General features: G+C 34.8%; 1 protein-coding gene across 4 annotated transcripts; it reads left to right on the top strand.

The window, feature by feature from the left end:
* The first annotated feature begins 2,829 nt into the window (after nt 1-2,829).
* On the top strand, nt 2,830-9,275 carry LOC125666859 (uncharacterized). Of its 4 annotated transcripts, none has more exons than XM_056152055.1 (5): nt 2,830-3,127; nt 3,858-3,919; nt 5,309-5,427; nt 6,063-6,329; nt 9,091-9,275. In XM_056152055.1, exons 3-5 carry the CDS (start codon nt 5,325-5,327, stop codon nt 9,216-9,218), a joined length of 498 nt encoding a protein of 165 aa, XP_056008030.1. In that variant the 5' UTR covers nt 2,830-3,127; nt 3,858-3,919; nt 5,309-5,324; the 3' UTR covers nt 9,219-9,275. The 4 variants fall into 4 exon arrangements, with proteins under 4 accessions (XP_056008030.1, XP_056008032.1, XP_056008033.1 ...); XM_056152057.1 differs by having other exon boundaries at nt 2,837-3,127; nt 5,312-5,427; XM_056152058.1 differs by lacking the exon at nt 2,830-3,127 and adding an exon at nt 3,526-3,669 and having other exon boundaries at nt 5,312-5,427.
* The last annotated feature ends 3,256 nt before the right edge of the window (nt 9,276-12,531 follow it).

The following is a 12,531-nucleotide window of genomic DNA, read 5'->3' as shown; positions in this document are numbered from 1 at the left end:
TCGGAAACCCACGGTTGATTACGCTTCGTTCCTCACTCCATCCCATTCCTACTCGCTCGTTCTCATGAATAAATATTTTTAAAATATCATCCAATCAAAGTAGCCGTTATAGTAACGGAACTCTTCTGTTTTTAAAGGTAGGATTAACTTTGATATCACACCAATTGTATACCGAAATGGGGATGAAAGCGTCTTGTTGATTGGACAAATTAGCTCGGGGTATACTATGAGCGCCCAATCAAATTGCCTCATTAATTATTCATGAGAACGAGCTAGTGGGAATGAATAGACCCACGGGCGATGGAGAGAGGAACGAAGCGTAATGAACCGTGGGTTTCCGTCGATGTGCGACAAGGTACTACTGCTGAACTCGGTAACCTTGGCTAACGACAACTATGTGGAGCATTATGGGTAGGCCAGAACCAGGCTACAATGCACTAGACTTGCATTTTATTTTATGAATACTCTCTGAGAGATCAGTCAGCAAACTATAAAAAATGTATTGAACATGAGCAGGTCCAAAGAAAGACTTCAACACTCTTCTACACATATGCCGCAGTACTCAGCAGGAAACAACAAAATACAAAAAAAATCGGCATATTTATATCTGCATGGAAATTTATTTTCTTTCGTTGTACAACCAGTAATTAGCTAAAGGTCGAATGCTGTCTTGCATGTTTCATACCAATTGTTAGGTCGTTCTTTATATACCGGTACTAATGCTGACTACGGATTACTCTGTTTACCTTATCAAGATATAGGGCTCATGGCAGGTGTGACCGGTCAACAGATTATTTATACGGAAGCCCGTTGACGTCATTCATTTGGTACGAACAAAATTTTAATGCGTTTAAACGAAAAATATTGCGTTATAATTGCAAAAATATTACTATGAAGTTGCAAAGAATTGCCGTCTACAAGAAAGAAATCCACATGTACATTATATTTGATATATATAGGATTTCCCCGAGACTTGGCGAGGGGATAGAAAACACACAACGAGTTGGATATAAATCATATCAAACCACAAAACATGGGAAATTCTTTTGATCACATGTTAACCAGCCCCTTCTGATTATTCAAGTACGTTATTGTATTGTTGTGAATTTTGTTTCCTGATATTTTATTTCTAAAAAACTACGTAAAATTGACGTTTGTTTGTGACCTCACAAACAGCATAAGAAAACGTAGTGTAATAATTAGAATTGATGTGATGGGTGATATCCACTGGATAAAGGAGTAAACATGGGATAACATTTAGTAAGTTTCTGTTTCTATCCATGTGCATGGATCTCTCTTCTATCCATCTATCTATCTAAAACCGTGGAGATAGCGAATATGTCTCTCAGTGTGTGAGGGTGTAGGCCTCTCTGTGTCTGTTCTATATTTATACCTACAATTAAAGGGTAAACTATTTATTAATTCCATACAATTATAGTAGAATTGATTACAAGCTGCCATGTCATAAATTACCTATGATATTGCAATCTTCAAATCATTATATACTTTGTGTAACACTGTATTCATGTATTCTAAAGTTTGTATGACCTTGTACCTTCTACGGAGAGGACTTATATAGGCAGTGCCTGCTGCCCAATCCTATTATGAATTATCATAATGAAATACTGTTTTAAAAAAAGAATATGTGTTTGTTCAGTAAATATACAGTTCCTGTATTTTTATATACCGGTACCTATTTATTTCTCCGACATTTTGTATTTTTGCGACAAAATGCAAAACTTTGCGAATAAACACAATTCATTGCGTTTAACGCAAAATGTGACTTTTATAAGCGAAACTTAATTTATGCGTTTATTTTCGCAATACATATTGCGTGTAAATGTAATGCGGCGTTTAATTAAAACCAATACATTCTGAAATTAAACGCGGTATGTTGCATACACATACTATATAGCTTATATCGACTGCAATTTCTTCTACTTCTAGAGCAGGGGGTGATTTGCACTGGATAATACCCCGATAACACATGTAACGGCTTTATACTCTTCTTAGTGATAATTGTTTTTATGAACAATTGTTAAGAAATAAATTTCAGTTTTGAAAATGCATTTGCATATGAACTATGACGCACCACGCCGGCGTACGTCATGAAGCGCTTCAGCCGGCGTAAAGCGTTGCGATTCATAACCAAAGTATTTTCAGAAATGAAGTTTATTTCTTTTATTTACATTCTTTTTCATTTCTGTCGGATCTGCCTGGCGTTAAAATAGACGTTCTAGTTATATCTATTTATCCATACGCGCATTGTTTACAGCTGCTACAAATTCATAAGGAAATGGTTATCATTAGAATCTGTGAAGATTTTGAAAGCAAAAGATTGGAAATGCAAGTAAGCTTTCGGATAACCGTTCCCTGCATTATATTTGTTTTTGGACAGCTAATCCCTGGGTAGTTTCACTTCCTAGCAGATATCTTCTATATTCTACAGATGTCCACCTCAATCTAATTAAAATTAGATCCTTTGATCCGCTCATCTACTATCGGTACACAAGGTAGCGATAGTAGATGAGCGGATCAAAGGATCTAATTTTAATTAGATTGATGTCCACCTTCGCGCAAAAGCACCATACCAAATTTAAGGAATTTCGCGCATACATTAGTATACATTTACATGAATAAGATGGAAAATTGATTTACAAGCAGTTGTATGGATGATTTTTTTTCTGGTGAGAATGTTTCATTTAAGTATGAGGGTATATACCCTCATGTTTAAAAAAAAAATTAGTTATATATATTTACATTCTACTTTCATTTCTGTCTAATTTTACAGCTGTTAAAATAGGCGCATTATATTTATCAAGATGCATTCTATGAACTATCGTATAACGTGCCTCGTGACGTTCGCCGGCGTGAAGCGCCGCAATTCATACGCACATTGGTCAAAACTGCTGCGCGTCCGTGACTATCGTTGATACCAAAGACAAAAAGCATCGGAAATGTAAAATTATCTACACGTACACGTACAAACCATGTAGTGACAGGTCCAACCTTTGAGCAGTAAAAACAGATAGAACGACAAACATGTATTTGCATTCGTTGGGATGGGAACAGGATGTGTAGATTCTGATTGATGAGTGACATTTAAAAAAAGACGACGATAAAATCTGTGAGTACTTCTTTTTATTGTGTCAAATCTAGGATGGAAAATTATGTTTGAAATCATTTACCCAAAGTTCTTCTAAAGATGTATTTTCATAGTTATATGCTTAGAGCAGCACGTAATGTACAGTTAAAAGGTTTAAATTAATTCCATAAAAAAAGGTTTAGATCAATTCCATGAAAAAAGGTTTTAATTAATTCCACAAGAAAAAGTTTAAATTAATCCGATGAATTATTTGTCACGCGCAAATTAAATTGCAAACTACTGTTTACACACCATGCTTATACATTTGTAAAAAAAACAAAAAAAAAAACAAAAACAAAAAACCAATAATGAAAAAACCAATGCCTAGATCTAATAATAAAAATAATTTTCAAAAGCACATCTTCTTAAAACTAGTTCCATTTTCTGTCAAAGAAACTGCAAAAATGTCTGTGACAGAAAAAAACACAACCCTTTTTCCCCCTTAGTACACAACACATACATGTAAATCGGAATGTGAAATCATCCCACAACTAAGCAGTCTCTGCCGGGGACCTCAGGCTACGGTATGATCGGATGAAGTCATATATGTATATTTGTATATGTAATTAATAACAACTATAGCGATCTAGGATCTTTGCAGGGCAATTGTTTAACGTAAGTTAGATTAACCTTTTCTTTATCAAAGTGATGTAATTTTGAAAAAGATACTCGCACATGACGTTAAATCTATACTATCTATTTTAATTTGCAGACAAGAGACTGTTCCCATTAATTCGGAAATACAAGTTCTGTCGGTGGTCCTCTTTATCTGTGGTAAGTGTGCCTTGCGAACTCGTGTTGCTGAATAACAAGTCTATATTAACAGAAAGCAACCGAGACTTTACGCAATTTAATGCAAGATAAGATAGACATTTAAGATATTTTGTGAATAAGGGCCCTGACCACTATCTACATACTTTAGAACTATGAAATATCCGATATGATTTTTGGGATTTAATCTTAGTCCATTACACACCGCGGGCATGAATATGTTGCATTAGACTTTGGTGTGTGCCTCTTCACATTTATGTTTTGTTTGAAATAATGCTTATCCCAGAAAACGTTCTCCAAACAATATAATCCTCTTTTCAAAAGCTGAAATTGAAAACAAAGAAAGCATATTTCAAATTATGAGCTTTATACAATTTACAAAATGATAGGAAAAGATGTACTGTATTCACAAGGGTTTGTAAGCGAGTCTAGTCTTCGCATATATAGTAAAAAAAAATGTATATTAAAATTTAGTGAACCAGACTCTCTGCATATATAGACAAATGAATATATGAATTCACTGAAACAATATTAACTGTGCGAATTTAGAGAAAATAAATCAATATTATTCTTTTTAAGACCCCCCCCCCCCCCCCGCCCCAGCGGATTTACTTTGATATATACAGAAATAGATTTTTCCCTTGAATGTTTGAAAAAGTACAACTTCCAGAAACACACTCTGTACTGTGATTGTTCCTGGCTGTTCAAATTCAAATTCCCTAGAGTATCAAATTTAGAATTTTGAAGTTTAATGCTTCCTATTATAGTATTACCTTTAATGTCTTACAAATTTCCTGACAAACTTCAATTTAATTTAATAGTTGTATTCAGCTTAGATTAATTTTAAAAATAGTACCCGGTAAGTACATATTAGTATTTTAACAGTTTTAAAGTTACTACAAGATATTTATTCATCTCGAAAGTAAGAGAAAACTCGAGAAATTTACAAGAAAAGGTCTCGAATATACCAGCTGATTTTCCCATTATTATGTGGTCCGGATTCCTTTGGTGTGTTCGATATGATTTATTATGCCATAGAATGATATAACAATATGATTATTTCGAATTCTTTCCTCGTAATTCCGAGATAATTAATTGATTTTTTTTCGAGATTTTTATCTATGTATTTTTTGTTGTTGGTAATTTAGATATACTTATTTCGAATTTTTAAGGTCTTTTCCCCTAATTTCAAGATATTGACTAGATTTTTTTCACATAAGGAAATAATCATGGGATTTTTCTCCTTGATACTAATCGGCTTCCATCGATAAAATAGTGTCTCTCTCTCTCTCTCTCTCTCTCTCTCTCTCTCTCTCTCTCTCTCTCTGTAAAGCTAGTCAATGAAAAGAATGAATATTGTTTAGTGCTTCAAAATTGTATTTCTGATTTAAGAAGCCATTCTACAAAAATGGACAAAACGTGGCTTGTGATTGGTTACCTACTCATCCTCATGACCGTCGTCCGCGCACAATCTGAACTTCCGGCTGTAATGGGAACCTTTGGAATTTCCGGTAATTTATATATATATATATATATATATTATAACCTTTATCATATGGATAAAGATAACTGAATCGCTATTTGTAAAGATGTCGCAACGTAGTGGCGGATCCAGAAGGGGAGAGGTCCGGGGGTTTGACCCCCCCCCCCCTTTTTGTCAGAAAAAAGGCATTTTGAGAGTAGTTCCCCTCCCCCTCAAAAACCAAAATTAGTGCTAGATCCCCCCTCCTCCATTTAAAAAAATTCTTAAGTCCACCCATGCAACCTGAAAACACCAAATATGTTACATAATTTAATGGGACATTTATCTAAATACGTGTACATTGTATATAGGGAATTACGATTGAAATAAGGTTTAGTTAGATAATCGCTTGTTGAGAAACATACTCTAGATACCCAACGGGCTATCGTAAACAGTTCACGATTTTCAGAGTCCTGGCTCCATGGCCATGCATTAATGTTTACATGACGAAAATGAAAACTTTAAAAGCAAGTATCAAATATTTTTTATAGCTTTATGGGATCAGGTAATAGGAAAAAAATGGGGGGGGGGGGGGCTCCGCTGATGGAGGATTCACGTCAATATGCTGATTCTTTAAGAAAATATATCATTGCAAACATTTATATAAAAAATTATATATTTCAGCGGGCGTGACTGTTGCTTTGTTGTCTGGAGTAAGGCAATTTCTGAGGGCGGATCTAGAAAGGTGCCAAACGTCCGTGGCGGATCTAACGGACAAAGTAAACGAGCTCTTGGAGTGCCCAGCTGATTACACACAAGCAGTGGACGACGAAAAGCGATGTCAAACCGATTTGCAGGGATGTGAACAGGAATATTTCAAGACTCAGGAGAGTCTATCAAATGCTGAGGCGGATCTTGAGGAGTGTCAAAAATCTCTAGATGATATTACAAGTAAGTTAAGCATAGAATCAATGACATTCGTCGAGGACATTTGTTGTGAATTGTTAACTTTAATTGCAACTTTGTTGAGAATCAAAGATTGATTTTGTCAATAATTATGGAAGGGAATTATCGCCATAATTCTATGCATCCTTCTTGTATTCTTTATCATTCTTACTTTGATTTTACTTTATATGACGTTTTTAATTCTATGTGGCCTTATAACATTTCAATTTCCATTCTTAATTCTAAATTTTATTTGGTAATGGCATCTTAATTCCATGTCACGTTTTTATATTTCAATTTTAGAGTTGATTTTTTAGGTGTTGATTTTATCAACTCCTCTATGCAAGTCACTCGGCTCAAAGTGATGTAGACCTTAGCACTTCTTTGCAAACAGATGCAATGTTCAGCACTAGCAGCAAATAGTTCGTAAACCGTTTACGTATTACGCGTTGAAATGCATAATTTCTGTAAAATTGACTTTTCTACCGTCGTTCAATTGAGTATGTTAATTGAAGAACGACCAAAATATCACTAGAAATACAATAAAAACGGGACTAGTAGAATAGAGATAAAAGTCTTGTTTGATGATGCAGGATAACACCTTCGGTCTTGAAATGTTGTTTGAAATATAAAAGCCTTATCTTTTATATTTCAAAGCAATATTTCTCGACCTAGTCGGTTATTATGAACATTCAAGAAAACACTAACCCACAACGGGACAGAGGTAAGCACAGGCAATAACTTGAATGCTAGGCACCAGGAAAAAAATTTTTGTCGTGAGCAAAAACGAGGTATTCTACATCGTCATTTTGGCTGATTTTGTTTTTGTTTGTTTTGAAAACATGGATGAAAATATATTAGCAATATTTCTATTCATTTCAACAATCATTGTGTAGCTGAGTAGCTCAGTAGGTTAGCACGTCAACTGCTGAACAGTAGATCGCGGGTTCAATTCCAGCAGGTGTTTCAATTTTTTTTTTTAGATTGCTCTATACTAAAACTGCATTTGACTAAATAAAGTAATTTTGAAAGTTTTCAATTTCTAAAATATTGTTATTATACATATCCTCCACTTTTCATCCATATCAAATTTCTCTGGTGTAGCATACATCCTAAACCTCTACTGCAAACATTTTCGCCGCTGAAAAGGCCAAAGTGGGAATGGATTGTTTAATAAGCATTCAAAGCTTTATCATTAACGAATGATCACCACATTTCAAATATTCGTTATATATGCTAACATGTACCTCTATAACAAAGCTATTCTGCCACACTAACACATTGTTTTAAAAATGAATTAGAAAATAGATGATTTAGGTGAAGGTCGTCTACTGAAATTACGGAACGGAATCTAGACGTGTCGACAAAACGAAATTAATATACTTCGAATTTACTATACTTGCTTTGCTTAATGTAGGCATAATACGTAATTTCATGGGTGTGTGTGAAACACGTCAGACAGCATTTGACCTACTTGTAGTGAAATGTTGTATTGGCAAACTAGATCATTATAACGACCATAGAATTTGCAAAATGCTGACTATAAAGGAGACTGTTTCAACTTCTGTAAAATCAACTTGTTTATCAGTAGCCTGCTTCGATTTATAAAAAAAACTTATCATACGCAGAACAAGCTCTTATGTATCGAATCAGTTGAAAGACATAAACACCATATGCAGGTGATATTGGAATATTCAATATTGCTACATAAACATGGGAAGTTGGCGATGGAGATGCCGGAATCATCCTGTTTGTCATAAAGTTGAGTTGTTAGTTTGTTGTTAACATCTATTTTCAATAATATAAGTAAGAAGCAGATGTGGAAGACTCTGTTGTCTTTTATTTAGAGTTCATAGGGATATATCGAATCGACATGTGAATCAAAATGATTATAGTTAATAGATAAAACGTCGTCAATGTATTAAAGGCCACAGTTAGAGATTTTTTTCTTTTCATGTAGAAGCTTTTGAATAAACTTTGCCTGATAAGGATATATAGAATCAGCGCAGTTAACAAAGGAGCACAATTCGTGCCCATAGGAATTCCAACAGACAAAACGTGCCTAAAGATGATATCTAGACTACGTTACATCGCATCAAGAAAAATGTAGTAATTTATGCATCTTTAGTTTTCCGTCCCGCGCTTTACCAACACCTCCCAAATTAATTAAAGGCACACAAAAATATTAAGTTGAAACATGTGCAAAAATGTTAATTGTCTTAATCAACTTTTATGTTTGTGATTTTGTCAGGTCTTCACATTGCACTAAGGGTGCAAATAATCCCCTTAATGTCTCTGTAGTTGTCTACACGTCGTAGGCCTGTTGTAGGAACTGATATTGAATGTGTTGCCCTGACTCGTAGTCACGTGTCCTACAAGTGACGTTTTTGGATAAGGCGTCTGCTGCCTTGACTTGTAGTCACGTGTCACACAAAGTGATGACCTTGGATAAGGCGTCTGCTGCCAGTCATTGCAGTTCAACAGCCTTCCCTGTACTCATATTTCCTGTTTGTTACCTGTGTACTGGATCCAGATTACAATCTGTTTCCTGTGTTGTCGTACATTATCAGCACCTACACTCTAGGTTGCCATACATTATCTGTATCTTGTGGTCTGAGCTGTTCCACGTTACTCGTATCTATAATATGTACCCTGGTCTGATGTACGTATGTGAGAGTCATTGTTTACATCCTTGTTTGTTTGTTTGGGTTTTTGTTTTTTGTTGTTGTTGTTTTTGGAGCTCAACTACTTTTGTTTTTGATTTCAGAGTTTCGAGACAAAGTGTGTGACGCTTATCCTGCGAAATGCTCATGCGTAGAAATCACTAATCAAGGGGACTGTGCATCTACAGTCACGTGTACATGGGATGTTGCCAAACAGATTTGTAAACTTTAAGATTCTTAGATTTCGTTCGTATTGTGGTTTAACTTTCATTAAAAAGAATAAAAATAATTTTGTATGTTTATGCTTTTAATACTCAGCTGCATGAACGTTAGAATTGCTTCAATGCAATCTTTTCATTAATGAAAGGTGAATATAACGATCAGTGATCAATCTCATAAATCCTACAAGCAATACAAAATAGAGAGTTGGGCAAACACGGACCCCTGGACACACCAGAAGTGGGATCAGGTGCCTAGGAGGAGTAAGCATCCCCTGTCGACCGGTCACACCCGCCGTGAGCCCTATATCCTGATCAGGTAAACAGAGTTATCCGCAGTCAAAATCTGTGCCAAGAACGGCCTAATATAATATATCTGTGATACTTGTAGATAAAATGTATATATATTGAACAAGCCACACTTGAGAGCTTTAAAGATAATGAAAGATTCTGAGAATGGAATACAACTGAAGATCAGGATTTTGGGACGACAGTTTCACAATATAAGGTAGCACCAGCTACAAATCGAACCGCCGGTATCCCTACGTGTCGTGCCGCGCACGCAACTGATCGATATTGTTAATACGACGAGTGTTGGAAAACCAGGGAGGGTCACAGATTTAGATCAGTAAAATATAACACACATACACGCACGCGTGCACACAGCTTCCATCCATGATAATTCAAAAGAAGTGCATGAAACTGCGGACCTATTGTGTGGTTCGACTTTGATAAGAGTTTAACCCTTTGACGTCCCAGTAGGTCGTGAGTTCGAAAGCTTTCTGACGCAGCAAAGTCGGCCGAACACGACTTCTTTTGGGGTCCCCTTTCTGTGTTAGGTAATATAAAAACTTATTTACCTTTACCATATAACCATGCCTCCCATAGGACTTTGGTAGGTATTTAACTTGCCCACCTCGGTCGATTCCATCTAGGGTAGGGTAGGATAAGGTACCAGAATTTACCGAATGGCCCAAGTGATGCATAATTTTCGTAACTTCTTTTCTGGACAGTTCCAAAATTTTATTGTTCTGATATCCCGTATTACTTCTTAGGGGGAACCATTTTACCAAGTTTGATGTCTATCAATATATAAATTAAAGCGGACAATATTTTCTTATGTCTGGAGTCTTCATATGAGTGAAAGACTCTCGAGCGTGACGTTAAACAATATTAGAATTTATTGAAATTATTTTTCTTTTATTATTTGTAACGAAGGTACTTGAAACCATTAGTCGTGTTAGGGGGGGGGGGATTATGCCGTTTTCGATTTGTGAATTTCACCTAGAGCTACTCTTTCCCATGCCAAAAAAAAGTTTAAGCGTTTGATATTTTTCCTCAATGTACATGCATGCATTGTACTCGTATATGTATATTTATTCAGGAACATATTCATCAAAACTATATTTTTTAAAACGTTGCTGCTTATCCAGAACTAAAGACGTGCCAATCATGACTGGACCCAGGTAGCTTGTAAACTGTATGTGTAGTAGGTGCAGAGAATTGACGAAGATAGAATGTATAATTCAAAGGTGTATATAAGCAACTTATTTATGCTATGAATCATGACTATGGTAGAAAATGAATGGATGATGTAAATGTCGAATACTTATGCATGATGTTTAATTGACAAATACAATGTACTTAGTTAATGTAGTGTTTATAATAAGTAGGAATGTGTTTATAATAAGTATGAATGTGTTTATGTACGAGTTGTTGTGTGTCTGTGTTGTTATTAAAATGGTGACAGCAAGTACACCCTTAAACGGCACAAAACACACAGGCACTTGTTTCATACATATGGGCCCCCTCCTTAATAATACCACAAGGTACCTAACTAGATTTAGGACACCTCTCGATTCAAGTCTCATTTTACGATAAGTTTGCCATTCATCTTCACCTTTGTGATATAAGTCGCTTTAATAGACATTGTCCTTGCTGATGTATAGTTCCCAGTACCCTACACGAAGCCCCATGGCTATAAACTACTCATTTATTCATCGATTCCTATCGTTTCACATTTTCAGACGATTCATCAACTACAACAACTTCCGGTCGTAAGATCTACGGACAATTTTTTTTATAGAGATAAAACATACTGCGTGTGAAAAATAAAAAGTAATTATTTTATGGAATAATATAATTTTTAGGCCTAAGTAAGACTAACATAAAAGTAATTGAGGTCTGTTGAAAAAAAAGACTTTCGTTTAAACTTTAGTGTTAAGACTATAATAAATCCAGAGACAACCGAATGAATAGGTAAAATCTAGAGAATTTTGGAGGGAAATGTAAACGAGGGAAAAATCATAATAATGGATTGTTATCCATTAGCCTTATGGTAAACCATTTATCAATATTTTAAGAATTGTAATTTTTTTTAACTATATAAGATGTGAATGTTCAGAGTGGTGGTGGTGGTGGTAAACTCTGGCTAGTTGTGAAATTGCAAAAAAAGTATTCAAAAATCTTTAAATATTTATTTAAATATTAATTCAATATTCTTTTCCACCTCTTTCTTTCCTTTGTTTAAGAAAGGTCTAATTCTCCAATTTCTTGATTACCCCCCCCCCCAATAATTTCATTTTCAATATAATAATTATAGAATTAATTTAATAAAAAAGTTTTCCTGCTCTGTGAAAATTTTAATTTTCTTTCTTTGCCATTAGTGATTTGTTCACTGCAAATATAAATCCTTTTGGGGATCCAGAACATAATAGGTACAATTTAGCTTATGAACACAGGCACTTGTTTCATACATGGACCCCCTCCTTAATAAGTGCCTGTGTTAATGAAATATATGCTCCCTTGCATGCATGCAAGTTGTCAGAAAGGCCTGGGGTCAATTACATAGATCAGTGTAGTGCATTACATTATCATTACTTAGAAAATTTTGACATTACCATATTATCATTACCCCTATTTTGAAGTGTAATGCATTATATTACACATTATTTATGATTATATTACATTACAACACTTTAAAATTTCCTTTAGTATCTGTAGGCTATTCTAATTGGTTGACTGCTCAATGTTTAATTCAAGAATGAAAATGTCACTCAATTAGAAAGAGCAATTTCTGAAAACAATTCACAACAGTTTACTTTGAAACCTTAAAAATACCCTTAGGGAAATTCTAAATGAATATTTGAAGTGTTCCTTAGGTATTAGAATGAAAATGCTGTTCATTAAATTTTATACTGTTAACTTGAAAGACATTAATATACATGAGGTTGATCTTTTTGTCATAAAGTCTAAAAGTCAATCACTAATATAATGCATTAATCTAAACCTCCGAAATATCATCAAATATTTGAAGTAATGTAATGG

The sequence above is a fragment of the Ostrea edulis genome, chromosome 10 (assembly GCF_947568905.1).
Source record: "Ostrea edulis chromosome 10, xbOstEdul1.1, whole genome shotgun sequence".
Classification (NCBI taxonomy): Eukaryota; Metazoa; Mollusca; class Bivalvia; order Ostreida; family Ostreidae; genus Ostrea; species Ostrea edulis.
Note: the sequence above shows the minus strand (reverse complement) of the source record. Positions and strands in the feature narration are given on the sequence as shown.